Below are 13,849 nucleotides of genomic sequence, written 5' to 3'. Positions count from 1 at the left end.
TTTCAACTGATACCCTAGATCATATATGTCACAGATATGTCGAGGTTATAGGCTTTGAGGTTAACAGCTTTTGTCAGGTTTACTATGCTGCCATCTAGTTGTTACATAAGGAGTCACATCATAATATCGATTTGAATTGCATTAGCGACTGTGCTGCCATCTCGTGTTCGTTTACGGCGGACGGGTGGCGATCCTGGCGGTTTTTCTCTTCAAAGTGCTGCCGATTTTAACGTAGCAAGGAGTTATCTGTTATATATATGATCTAGGCTGATACAGAAGTTGAAAGAGGTGGCATATTCAGGTATCATAAAATTGCTTCTATGGACATGCATGAATCAGGCGTGTAGCATTCATGGATGTGGTGGAAGCATTTCTTCCCCTTCTGTTTTAAAAGAAATATTTTTTTTTATTTGTATACAGAAACAACTTTATTATTTGTTGTTTCTTATATTTCATTTTCTGTTTATACCATGTTTTGACTTGGGATGAATTTGAACTCTTGCATCGATGTGAGATGTTTGCTTCCTATACCTGCTTGTGACCGTGGATTGCTGGAAAAAAAAGGGAAACAGATAGGGAAGCATAATGCTTTATCTCAGGGTATCATGCTTAAAGCCTTAATAAAGTTACAATACCGCACCCTCTTGCTAACCCTCTCTCTCAAACAACGTTCCTCAGTTGACTGTAATAAAATTATGGAAATTTTTGCTGGTCAGTTTGTTGTCCTTAATGTATTGAAGTGTCTGTGAGCGTGATAACAGCGAATGTTAAATGAAAAGTGTTTTCTGTGTCGGAAAAATTGGAAATCTTACGAAAGTACGACGTTAAAAAATTGCAACTCAATCGCTGCAGTTGCGATGTCGGGAGGATACAAGCACAGGAGAGTGAAGTGTGGTAAACATGAGGACTTGGAGACCACGCACATGGCAAACAGCTGTAAATGACTTTTTTCGAAAGAATTAAGTACAATACATACAGTATTGTAAATGTCTTTGACGTACAGTACAGTAATTACATAATTGAGTAATACTGTATTACCTTTCATGAATCATGTATTTCAATAAAGAAAAATGCTAATAGATACTGTATGTTTTGTTGTTTAGTCAACTGTCCGAAGACAGGTCTGAACCTCATAAGTGATACCAAGAAGGCACCATTTATGAGGCAACTAGGCATAAGTCAAAATTAGCATACCCACCTTATATGAGGTCCCGGTTAATACGCGGTTTACACGTGGTCCCGTGAACAGCATCTTATCGGGGTTTTATTGTATAAGATATGACATTAATAGTAAATATAATAAATATAATTATGTATGCATGTATTTATTTACACTGCAAGTGGGCAAACACCTGGTGGCAATGGTAACTTAGTTACACACAATAAAACAATTAATATAGTAATAATAATAATAATAATAATAATATAAATAATAGTAGAAATGGTGTATATCGGATTTATAAAATAAAACCATCTGCCCTTCAGTAAGGGTGACCACATGGATCCAGAAAACAAATACATATATAAAAGTTTACAGTGAAACAATGAAAATACATACAATAAATTTAAAAAGAAAATTAAAGTGAAGGTGAAATGATATTACATGAAGTAGAGATGAAATTGCAAAATTCGAATTGAATGCTTCAGAATTTCTCTAAAAATTTTCTCAACATTGTAAGATGTGAATCCCTTTGATTTTAAAAGGTTATAGGTGTATTTGGAGATTGGTACTGCAAACTCCAAAAAGAAGCCTGTACTGACCAATGATTATCCATGATGTTATACTGCTTGCTAAAATGAGGAATGCAAAGTTCATAGATCAGAATCTTTTCAGCATCAGTAAGTTTTCGCTGTTGTGCATCTCTTTCAAACCTGATAGTTAGGTCTAGTATTGTTCCTGTGTTGTTTTTTCTATCAGTGACAACAATATCTGCTCGTCTTGTTGAATCATATTCCGAGATACAATGCACTTCTTCATGGATTTTCTAATCCTTGTTGGCTTAGGATATCAGCAAGCATTGTCCTTACCTTGTGATGGCAGTTGTTCTGCATAACTCAGTCTTTCAGCAGAAACCCAACACATGTCCTAATGTTTGTCTCTTCACAGCCTGGGTGGTGGAATGGGCTGTGTTGAATGCTCTACCTGGGACTGACTATACTGCAGAAAGGTTGCATGACATCTTCACCGCATTAATATATATTCAGATGATAAGCCTTTTTTTTATTGAATATCCAGGAATTTGTCTTAGGACATTCCACATAAAAACTGACTCCTTTGTCCTTATGTGGCAGTTAACTCCATGAAAATTTTCTTAGGATTTCTCTCAGTTGCTGTCCTTTTTTTAAGTTCGGAAATTCATTTTCAGAGATATTAATTAAGATTAGTTGAAGCAAATACAAAGTGGTTTTCGTGAATCTCTCTGTCCTCGCCAATAGCGCCAGAGTTATGCAAACAGTTTTATTTTTATTTATGAGTAGACTTCGGATATTTAAACTCTAAATAAGTACGTGTTGGCACCTAAAGTAGATTTTAAAATATGTTGTTGTTGTTGTCTAGTGCCTTGCATCTGGCATTGTAGCCATTAGCAGTCGTGCTTTCCAATACTTTTGAACTGTAGTTTCTTCTGATCTGAATGCTTCACAGGTCTTCAAGTGATCTTCATTCATTTCTGCTGGATCGTTACACAGGACACATATTGGTGAAGCTGAGGTACCTATTCTGTAGAGATGACTTGCTAGACAGTCATGATTTGTCAATAGTCTGAAGGCTGCAACTGCTGTTTTCCTTGGTCTCTGGGGGATTATATCTGGGTTGGAAAGTAGTGTAATCCATTTTTTGTCTTTAGCATTTGATTCTATTTCTTGTAGGTATGAATGAGAAAATTTTGTAGCGTTTTATTGAGGAATATGAGAAATTAAATTTAGACTTTTGTTTTATTGTTGTGCCTTTCTTTGCAAGTGGTGGCTTTCATGTAACTGTTTTCTTAACGGGCACCAGTTTTTACAATGTGGCAGTTACATCACCCAACTTAAACCCCCATTATGCAAGGGGGACCGCACCTGTTGTTGGTCAACGGGTCCTTTGGACCTAGCCGGGAGGACTAAATAGATGTTATTTAGATCCACCGACCTTTCCCTCATGTGCCGCTGAGGGACGCTGTTGTGCTGTGATAGGCCAGCACATATGTAAATGGCATTTCCTCCATTTTAGATGAAACAGTTATACCGCTGTGATTCGGTCCCCAGATCCTCATCTGTTAAAAGCAGGGTGTACCATGGGCAGGTTGAGGTTGGGAATTGGGTAGGAGAGGCTATAGGAGGCGCATCACTACCCCTTACACCCCGATTTTAAAATATTAAAGTAATTAATTTTTCGATAATTATTTAAATGCATGTATGTTGATTTTTATATTTCCAGTGCCATCACCACCTTGGAATGTGACAGTCAAACAGTTGGATGCTTTACAAGTTCTTGTAAGCTGGCAACCTCCTAGAACACCAAATGGAAACATAGTCAATTACCAAGTGTTTATGACACCACCACTTCCCCCTATGCAAAAAACACAGAATGGTTCAAAAACTAGTTTCATCATGGATGGTAACTTTGACCCTGATGAAACTTACTCTTTCTGGGTAAGTATAAGTTACACACTTGTTGACTATAGTATTGTTTTACAAGAGAATATTTCATGCCCTGCGTTATCTATTGGTATCTTTATAATGAATTACCCCTGGTGTGAATTTAATTCGTTATTTTTATGATGCTTCCACAAGCAAAAATTCAATCTGATTTGTTGTATTTCCTAATATATTTTTTCTTTTACTTAAAAATAACTTGCGAAGTAAATTTGTTAAGTTCACACCAGTTTCGAAAATAAAGTGTACATTTTTTTACTAAAAAAGGAAAAAAAAAGAAAAAAAAGAAAGAAAGGAACTTATGACATGGGGCCAAAGATATATTGTTGATTGATATTTAACATAGTTAATTTCGATGAAAGAATAATGGAACAGAATATCTGCATGGAAAAACATCATATGTACTTCGGTACATTAAAATAATATATAGTCAATTTCGACAAAAATGTAAATTGTTTGTAGGTAAAGGCAAGGAACAAAGCATCTGAGAGTGGAAGTTCAGAAGTAGCAACTTTGTCATTTGATGGTGATGCCATCATTGAACCAATTCAAGGATTGGTTGTGGAACATATCAGCAACCGAAGTGTCTCTCTCACTTGGAAGAGTGTGAAGAAGGCAGATGGTTACCATGTAAGTGTCAGATGCAGGCCCCCATATCCCAACCTGGAAACAAACACCACCAAGACAAACACTATTACAGGTAAGGCTTTAGGTATCTAATACTGTATGCAACTAATGTTCCAGTATATATTTCAAATGTTAAAACACTTTTGGTTAAAATATAAAGATTGCTTTCCAATCAGGATATTTACATGAAAGAATAGTATAGAACATGGAAGTTTATGTACCTACAAGGTGGAGCATTTTCAGTAAAGTGTTTTTAAAGTGTAGTAAAACTTTTAAAAAGGAATCAAATAATATGTACTTAAACAACTTAATAACTTATTTATGCTCTTGAAGCCATATCCTTCAGGTGACTTCTACTTGGATTTGCTGAAATCGCTTCTGAAAACTTGTCATGTCACAAACCCAACTCCTGACCAATGTGTTTAATTTTACGCTGAATCTCGTTTTTTCTGCTCTCGAATACAATTTCATGTCGAATCTTGTTCTTCAGCTGTCGAATACAATTGCTAACTGCAAAATTTGCAAAATTGAGATTTTGGTGGATTCGTTAACATAAAGCAGGCCTCTACACAATGTTAAAGTTATCTTAGTAAAATTGAATTATTTCTCTTCATTATAGTGTGTCAAAGTGTGATGGTTGCACCTATAATCTACTTGTCTCCATCCAGTTTTTTTGGTGTCTCCTGTAAAATTTAGTTTTTTCAGTCAGCAAGTTTTGCAAAAACGGTCCTCAATTTCATGCTGAATCTTGTTCTTCAGCTCTCAAATACAATTTCATGTTGAATCCTGTTCTTCAGCTCTCGAATACAATTTCATGCCGAATCTTGTTCTTCAGTTCTCGAATATCAGTAATCTATGGGAGGACACTATGTCGTCACATAGGCCCACTTTTGCAGACTTTGCAGAGGTTCTTTCCCAGATGCATCATTTTCTAATCTGGTGATATTCCATGGCTACCACATTCTCCTAATTTGACAGCTTCAGATTTTTTCTTGTGTGAGTATTTGAAACAATATCCAAAAGTATAAATAAACTATTAAAACTATTACATTGTTTAAGTAGGTATTTGATTCACACCATAAAGTTTTATCACGCTTTAAAAGTAATTTGATGAAAATGCTCCACCTTGTATTACCGGTATGATTTCCTGTTAATCCAAAACCATTTAAATGATAATCTCTCATTGCCTTCAGCAGTTTATTTTAAAGAGATGTATGGTTTTGTGTGCATGCATGCATGCGTTCGTGTGTCGCTTTTGAGAATACCTACTGTGCATTTGTGAATACTGTTTTAGCAAAATTAAAAGTGGTACAGCTAAAATTCACTTGAAAACAAACACTATTTCTGCAATTTTGCTGAGCATTTTATAACAATGTTTCGTTGAATGTATACTCTTACTACTTAATAGCTACTATACATCACCTTGCCATTCTCAATTATTAAGATACTGCACATTCATAATAACGTCTCTGTTATTTATAGTTTGCTGTACTGTTACAAGATTGTCATGACCCACTTTTCTTGCCTAGTCTGCTACTTGTTAAGAGCAGCCATTCAATCGTTTACTTTTGTGAACTGAAGGTAGCAGTGCTGCCATCCAAGTTATGTTCATCAACTAGACCAGTGGTGTTCCATTTTTTTTTTTTTTGTTAGCGTAACCTCAAAATAAATTTCTTTTTCCCCATCGTACCCTCAAACTGCATTGAAATTATATAAGAATTAACAAGTGTCAACATTTTTTCATACACCATAGATTGAATGCCACTGAACTAGACAACCTAGACACTTTGCACATTTGAACCTTGTAGTTTCCATTAGCCGATACTAGAGCAGTAGAATATGGATGGCTGTGTAACCACTTCCTTTTCAACCTTTTCTGTCAACTTCTTATTACTACCTCCTCTTCTTCCTCTAACAAGAATGGTGTAATTCTCAATTCACTATTACGAAAATTAACGAGCATTTTTCCGTCCGTCTGACATATCACGACTTTCAAAGCAAAATGGAAAAACTTCTGAGTCAACGCCATTGGCCAAAACACGGCCAGAACATAGATAAGTGCTGGACAAGTGTGATTTCTAGATGAACTGGGCGAAATACGGCTGAATGATGGCTGGGCTCCGGCCCTGACATGGCCCAGTAATGTGTGTCCTGACCTTAAAGCTGCGACTTTAGTGCTACTTATTTGTGAATGTTTAGAATGCCTTCTGTTCTCTTTCCAGTGAGAAACCTTGCTCCTGGCACAAGATACTTCATAGAAGTGGCAGCATACAAGAAATCATTCACTGGCCAACCATCAACCATTTCTGTATTCACAGTAGGAAAGCCACTGCCACAGATCACAGGATTGGTGGCAAATATATCCAAATCTCATGGTACAACAGTTACCCTTCATTGGGATCCTCCAAAGGACGATCCATACAAAGAGAAATGGGAATATGGTGTCTACTATGCACTGAATATGTCAGATCTAGTTTCAGGTACGTGATCAATACAAATTTCTCTGGAATTATAAGATTCAGGTTATTATCATTTGTAAACATATTGGAAATTCTGCATGCCTCTATCTCATTTGGACATGTTCTGATATTCAGACATGCTTATGTTAATGAAATTGTGTATATATAAATGATAGAGTCATTCTTGGGCCCAGCTGCTATCATGCAGGTCCGTGGGTTCAAACCTGGCCAAGGACACTGGATTTTGAAATGCGATAAAATTCTTATTGTGGCTTCTTCTAGGAAGGAAGTAAAGTCCATGTTGTAGATTTACAGCACATAAAAGAATACTGTCTCTGATAGAGGGCACAACATAAAATAATATTAATTTCAATTTTACGTTATATAATGATATTAGTCTGAACAATGTGAAAAGCACCTTTGAATAATTCTGATTTGTTCAAGTATTTTGTTTTGTATTGATAATTTGAAATTGGTGATTTTTTTCTGTTTAGGACCAAAAATGAAAACGTTTGACACAAACGCCACTTTGACTAAATTGGAAGCATGTGAATCCTACATCTTTGCTGTGGGTCTTGTGGGTCCACTTGGTGTTGGTCCATTTTCTGCCAATCCACCCTCATTGGTAACAAAATTCAACGTGAATGCAGCACCAAAGAATCTGACTGTCTCTCAAGATCCTCACAATGAGACACTAATGTTCGTGTGGTGGCGATCATCTTGCCCTGCTATGAGCGACAAGATTGGTTACATGGTATGATTACTGTAATATTTCGTCCTGTTTGTATTTATCGTCGTTTTTGTGTTTATATGTAACTTTATCTGCCTAAAAACTGGTAGAAAGTGAATTTCAGATTCTGCGGATAAGAGAGGTTTACTGTATTACTTGAATCACATTACTCATACACCATTCTGCATGCCTTATCATATCACAAATAACTTTATGACTTAATTCTTATGTTCTGTTAACAGCTTTTAGTGTTATAAACCTGTTTTGAAGGAACTTATTTGTTCTGTGATGGCTGAATTTTCTGAATTTCGTAACATAAGTCTGACTGACTATTTGTTAGGTGCATTATGTTACACTAAACTTTTTACTTTTAACTTGGAAGGTCAGGCAGATCTGTTCGAATACAGTAAAACCTCGATAAGACACGCCCGCTTATTATGCTATCCCGTGTAATATACTTTTTTTTTTGTCCAGTCCCTGCACATTTCATATATAACGCTTTTATAAAATACCCCGTTTGTTGTGCTCAAGTCCCGCATAATACGCTGTTTTTGTGGAATATTTTCGATGTAATTTTCAGCAATGTACTGTAACAGCAATGACACATCTTGGTCATTGAACTCACTGGTGCCATTAACCTGAAAAGTATTGGTATTCGACCCTTTACCTGCGCATTTAAATCTTCATACTTCATACCTTAATATACTCACCCTCTTGTTATGCTCTCTTATTCGACTCCTTATCTGTGTGGTTAAAGCCTACGTACAATTACAATACCTCACCCTCTTGCTAACCTCTCTCTCAAACAACATTCCTCACTCGGCCGTAATAAAATTCTGGAAATTTTTGCTGGGCAGTTTGTTGCCCTTTTGTGTATTGAAGTGTGTGTGAATGTGATTACAATGAGTGTTAAACGAAAAGCCCTTTCTGTGTGGGAAAAATTGGAAATCTTACGAAAGTACGATGAGAACAATACTCTTACTCAGAAACAACTCTCTGATGCATTAGAAATCCCATCATTGACATTAAGAATGATAATAAAAAATCGCGACTCAATCACTACAGCTGCGACGTCGGGAGGATGTAATCGTAGAAACTGAAGTGTGGTAAACATGAGGACTTGGAGAACACGCACACAGCAAACAACTATAAATGGCTTTTTTTTTTTTTCGAAAGAATTAAGTACAGTACATATTGTAAATGTTTTTGACGTACAGTACAGTAAATTACATAATGGAGTAATACTGTATTACCTTTCATGAATCATGTATTTCAATAAAGAAAAATGCTAATAGATACTGTATAGAAGTCAAAATTAGTATACCCGCCTAATATGCGGTCCTGGTTAATACGTGTTTTATACCTGGTCCCTTGAACAGCATCTTATCGGGGTTTTACTGTATATCGAAAATTATCAACTGATTACTTTGGTTATGACAATTTTCGCATCATTATAGTCAGTCACTTAATGACTTGACAATAGTATGCTGCAGTTACTGAGCTTCATACATTCATGTATGCACGAAAGAACTATGAAATATGTGTGGTTTTACTTGTAAATAAAATATGGTAAGAAGGTATTCATAGTGCGTTTTCTGGTTTCTGTCTGTGTTGCAGATCACTGTTACGGAGGTACAATTGAACTTCACTACGTCAGTTACCTTGCTACCCACAGACAATACTGAATTGTCGCACTCATTTGCTGTTCATTATGGAGGCCATTACAGGGTGACAGTGCAGACAGACAGTGATAATGCCAGTCCTACGAAACCTGTTGAGTATTTAGCTCCTCCAATCCAGCCACCTCATCAAATTCAGGTCCTTCCGGAACGCAATGGCAGTTATATCGTATACTGGAAGGAAAGAGGGCTGCCTACCGCTATTTCTAATATGTCGTAAGTTCTTTTATTATTAACGAGTTTCTGCGACAAACACTGAATAATTGTTGTACTATATAACTGTTTAATTCAATTACAAATAATTTGGTATTGAAATAATAGATACAGAGAGAACCAAACAAGAATTTATGGGATTTTAGCGTGTCACGGGATACCACGGTTACCGGGATCTGGAAGGTGCATCGGCCGCATTAATTTCAGTCACCCCGCAGAAGGATTGTGGAAACATAAATTAAAGAATTGAAGATAAATTAAATTAAATTTTCTCGGCAACATAAGACACAAATAAGCAAGTTGAAGATAAATTCCCTTTCTCAGTCTTACATGAATATCATAGGAACTGCTGAAAGTGATGCCCGTTTTGATCCAAGTACTCCTGGCATCTCCGAAGAAAGTTTTGTGAAATTCATTGCAACTCTTATTGTGTAATTTAATTATCACTTTCTGGATTTCGTTCTGCATGTCCTCAAGTGTTCGTGGATTTCTTCTAGATACTTTTTGTTTTAAATTTCTCCACAATAAAAATCGAAGGCCTTACAGCATCAGGAAAATGTATGCGAAATTTTCGTAAACACCTATCGTAAGACTTCTTCTTTAATATATAAGTTTCGACAATAAACATTCTCTGCTCAGTTGTGTACATAACCATGATTCTAACCCTAACCCTCTTCACACTATAACAAGACAACAACTTACTTCAAAAGCTTCTTGCCAACAACCCTACGTGAAGGACTAACAATATGTGGCCAATGACCTGCTACTTACCATTAGCCATTCAGCAAACCTGCCATAAAGTCTTGTTTGGTTCTCTCTGTATAAAAGATTTGAACAGGTGTTAATAGTTAGCGTTATAGAGATGTTTATAAAATGGTATTATTGTGACTTTATTGTTTCATAGTCGAATTGGAGAATCTGCAGAAGTAAATTTAATGTTATAAAATGTAGATAAGGTACATAGGGTGGAGAATGATCTCCTTCTGTAATTAGTTTAGAATTAACTTATAAGTTATATCATGTCAGTAATTAGAAAACATCATCACTATAGATAAAAATAAGTACACTGGTCCCCTGTTTCAGGGGATGGTTTGTGACTTGCATTGTAAGACAACCACGCTATAACTGATGCCTACAAATGTTCTCCATGTCATTGATTCTCGGTCTAAGTGTACTCCAAATATATGTATATACTACCATGAGTAGTGTATCAGTATAGTACCATGATAGGGATATCATAAAACAGTGAATAAAATACATCAAAGTCGGTAAATAAAATTGCTGAAGTTCGCGAAATAAAGTCGCTGTTTAAATATGTAAATGGCGAAAAAAAGTCGTTACAGTACTTAAATTTCGTAAAAATCGTGGAAAAAGTACGTATTTAAACATGTAAATCATGAAGAAAAAATTTGAATTTAGACAAGGAAATCACTTTTAAAAAATTGGTAATAAAACACTCATTTCCTTGTAGGTTTTTCCGGTATTAATGGGGCTGGTTATACACTATATGAAGAAAGTGTCAAGTGCATATCAGAAAAATTAGGCCCATGTTCATTTGCACACTATGACAGGCCTCTTGGCTGCCGAATTATCGAAATGCATTTTTCTTTCGATGCTTACTCTTGCTGAAAATTTTGTGACTATCTTTTACACATTTCTTCTTACTGTGTTGGTGTGTAAAGAATGTAAGCATTGCGCATGCACAACACACAAATTTTCATTTTTCACAGCTGAGCAGACATGCTTTCCAAATGATAAAACATAAAAGACAAACTCATTTTCTACTTATTTTGAATGTTTCATTGTCGAAAATAATAATGGAATTTCGTGACCAATGAATGTACCATTCAGTGATATTCGTAAAAAAAATCGCATTTAATGCAAAAAATTTCCAAATTCGCAAAAATGGAATAAAACGAGCAAAATTCGCGATCGTAAAACAGCAAGTCTCGTTCATACCTATAAAAATTTCAATTCTCTGACTTAATTAGTAGAAATCGGTGAAAAAAAATCATTCGCGAAAATTAGGTGTCATTCTATTTCAGTGTGGTAGAGTTCCAGAAATGTTTTAATTAAATATATCTGAAATAATTTGCAAACAACCATCACCATAACCGAATTCTTAAAAATAAAAGAGCAACAAGCAGAATTGCATCTCATTTTTTACGTAAATTGAAATTAGATTGAAAGGAAAGTGTTCAGTTAGGTATGGATCACGAACAAAATTCATAGTCTGGTTTTAATGGTGCCTGTTGCAGGTACAGATACATTGTGCTAGTGTCCCAAGGACATGAATTGAATGTAAGCACAGCTTCTCAATACAATACTTCAAGCCCTCCATTCATACTGGATAATGTGCAAGAAGGCACCATCTATTCCTTTGCTGTAATGCTAGAAACAAGCGATGGCTATCGCTCAAGCATATCGGAAGTCAGCTCTGTTGAGATGCCATTGGGTGAGTAAACATCATGTATGATTACAAAGAACAACCTTTTTTCAAATGGAAATTTGTTTTAATATAAAAATTTAATATTCATTTTTATTTCTTCCTGATAGTACACATTAGTGTCAGTTCCAGGGATTTGTACATACGGGCTATTTCATATGAAATCGATCAGTAAAAAACCTCGAATTTTTTTATACTCTAATTTTTTCTCTACTTATACAAGGTGCTGAGGAGAGTGCATTTGCAAAAATATACTGTCGAAAGTCAAACGGTTTTCGTATTATTGAGCGACAAATTTAGCGTATTTTATAAAAACATGCCTATTTTAGCGCTCAGAACTCTGGAACCATTTACTGCAGAACGTTGAACGGGAGCTTATTTTGAAGCTGACATTTGGTAGGTTATGTTAAGAAGTAATCCTTATTTTTATTGTACACAGAGCGACAGATAATCTGATTTTACTTACTTTTAGGCTTTTTGCTCATTTGTAAAATTGTAAAAAAAAATTGAGAAAAAACCGTGCATTATTAAGAAGAATTCGGCATTGTTTGCTTAGTGGTACAGCAATAAGTTTCGAGGGTATTAAATAAATAATTTTCACATGCCTAGACTTGAACGGTGCAGTACCGCATGCACTGGCCGAGAGCTGAAGATAAGCGAGCGTTGGGCGTCATTTTACTCCAGTGTTTATGAAAACCTGTGATAAAGCTAGCACAGCCATGCGCTGTTAGACGAAACATCACGTGTTTTGTCTTCTGGCCTTGCTTGTCTCAGCTAGCTCCCGTGTCACAGTCAGCTGGTTAGTTCACGCGCGTACTATTTATTTTCTTTATTTGATATTTTCAATACTTTCTTATCAACATACCATCAGTAAAAAAATGTGTTTATTTGTACTTTCAATGCGGAATCTAACTATATATTTTTAAAATATTTTTTCGGTGGCAAAGCCATCTTAATGAGGAAAAATCTAAATTTCTCCATTTCCATAAAAAGTAAGAAAATTTGTTTATATGTGAATATAAACTTTAATTTCTCAGCATCAAAATAAACCATGATTTTGATCATTGGGTGAAAGGGTTTCGGAGCTACAACAGTTTAAAGTTGCTAATTTTATGAAAATACGATAAATTTAAATATTTTAAATTTAAACACTATGAAGTTCTGATGCCTCAAACTTTGCACAAAACATTGTATCACAGTTCTTTACGTACAAAAAAAGTTTCATTGTATTTAGAAATTGTAAGGTCAATTTTCTCTATATTTCGGTCGATTTGAGATGGAATAGCTCATACTAACTTAATTGCAGCCCATAATCATTAAATTTTATGGATAACTCTTATTATAATTTTTTTTTTATAAAACCTAAAGACAAAATATTGGACAGTCAAGTCAGTTTCATTTGGAGGTTATGTTCAACAAAATTTTTGTTATACATCTTTCCTAGACATCACAATAACAAAAGTTGACAACAAACTCACATTCAAAATCTACAGAAAACCCACCACTACCACAGACACTAGACTCTGTTTACCTTCGTGTGATTGCTGATTATAATATTTTATTTTGCAGGCTCCTGGAAGGCCGTATTGAACACACGAAACATCGTGAGTGTAGTTGTGCCTGTTGTCCTGGTTGTGCTGGCACTATGTGGTGCTTTGGCCTTCTTTGTGCTAAGGCATCGCCGTCTGCAGCGTAGTTTTGTGTCCTTTGCCAACAGTCATTATGATACCCGGTCTGGTGCAGCTACTTTCTCTGGTGGAGACGGGCTGGGTAAGTTCATTTCTGTCTTCTCTGTGTTACAACAAAGCATTTGAGGCATATGTCTTGCTAAAGTAACTTGTGGTTATCCTTTGATCTTTATTCTGTAATTGTATGAATTCTGTAGTAGTATAAATATGTAAAGGGTATGAAAACAAACATGGGCCGAAACTAGTATGTTAAGTAATTTGCTTAATACAGAAAAGCCCATTTCTGATTTGAGACTGACTACAGCTCATATCAATGCTATAAGTTATTGGCACTTACCATATTATATATTTTTTTTCTGTAAATAAGTTTT

General features: G+C 35.5%; 1 protein-coding gene across 2 annotated transcripts in view; it reads left to right on the top strand.

Annotated features, from left to right (window-relative positions):
* LOC138696558 (sortilin-related receptor-like) overlaps positions 1–13,849 on the top strand; it is a 104,085-nt gene that overhangs the window by 77,434 nt on the left and 12,802 nt on the right. For both annotated transcript variants that reach the window (XM_069821660.1, XM_069821659.1), the window contains exons 24-30: positions 3,419–3,633; positions 4,099–4,336; positions 6,486–6,743; positions 7,217–7,476; positions 9,070–9,347; positions 11,603–11,799; positions 13,360–13,560. In XM_069821660.1, coding sequence (XP_069677761.1) covers positions 3,419–3,633; positions 4,099–4,336; positions 6,486–6,743; positions 7,217–7,476; positions 9,070–9,347; positions 11,603–11,799; positions 13,360–13,560 — 1,647 coding nt within the window. The remainder of the gene's footprint in view (positions 1–3,418; positions 3,634–4,098; positions 4,337–6,485; positions 6,744–7,216; positions 7,477–9,069; positions 9,348–11,602; positions 11,800–13,359; positions 13,561–13,849) is intronic.

The sequence above is a fragment of the Periplaneta americana genome, chromosome 3, assembly GCF_040183065.1.
Source record: "Periplaneta americana isolate PAMFEO1 chromosome 3, P.americana_PAMFEO1_priV1, whole genome shotgun sequence".
Taxonomy (NCBI): domain Eukaryota; kingdom Metazoa; phylum Arthropoda; class Insecta; order Blattodea; family Blattidae; genus Periplaneta; species Periplaneta americana.
The sequence above is the reverse complement of the archived record's forward strand: the minus strand, read 5'-3'. Positions and strand labels throughout refer to the sequence as shown.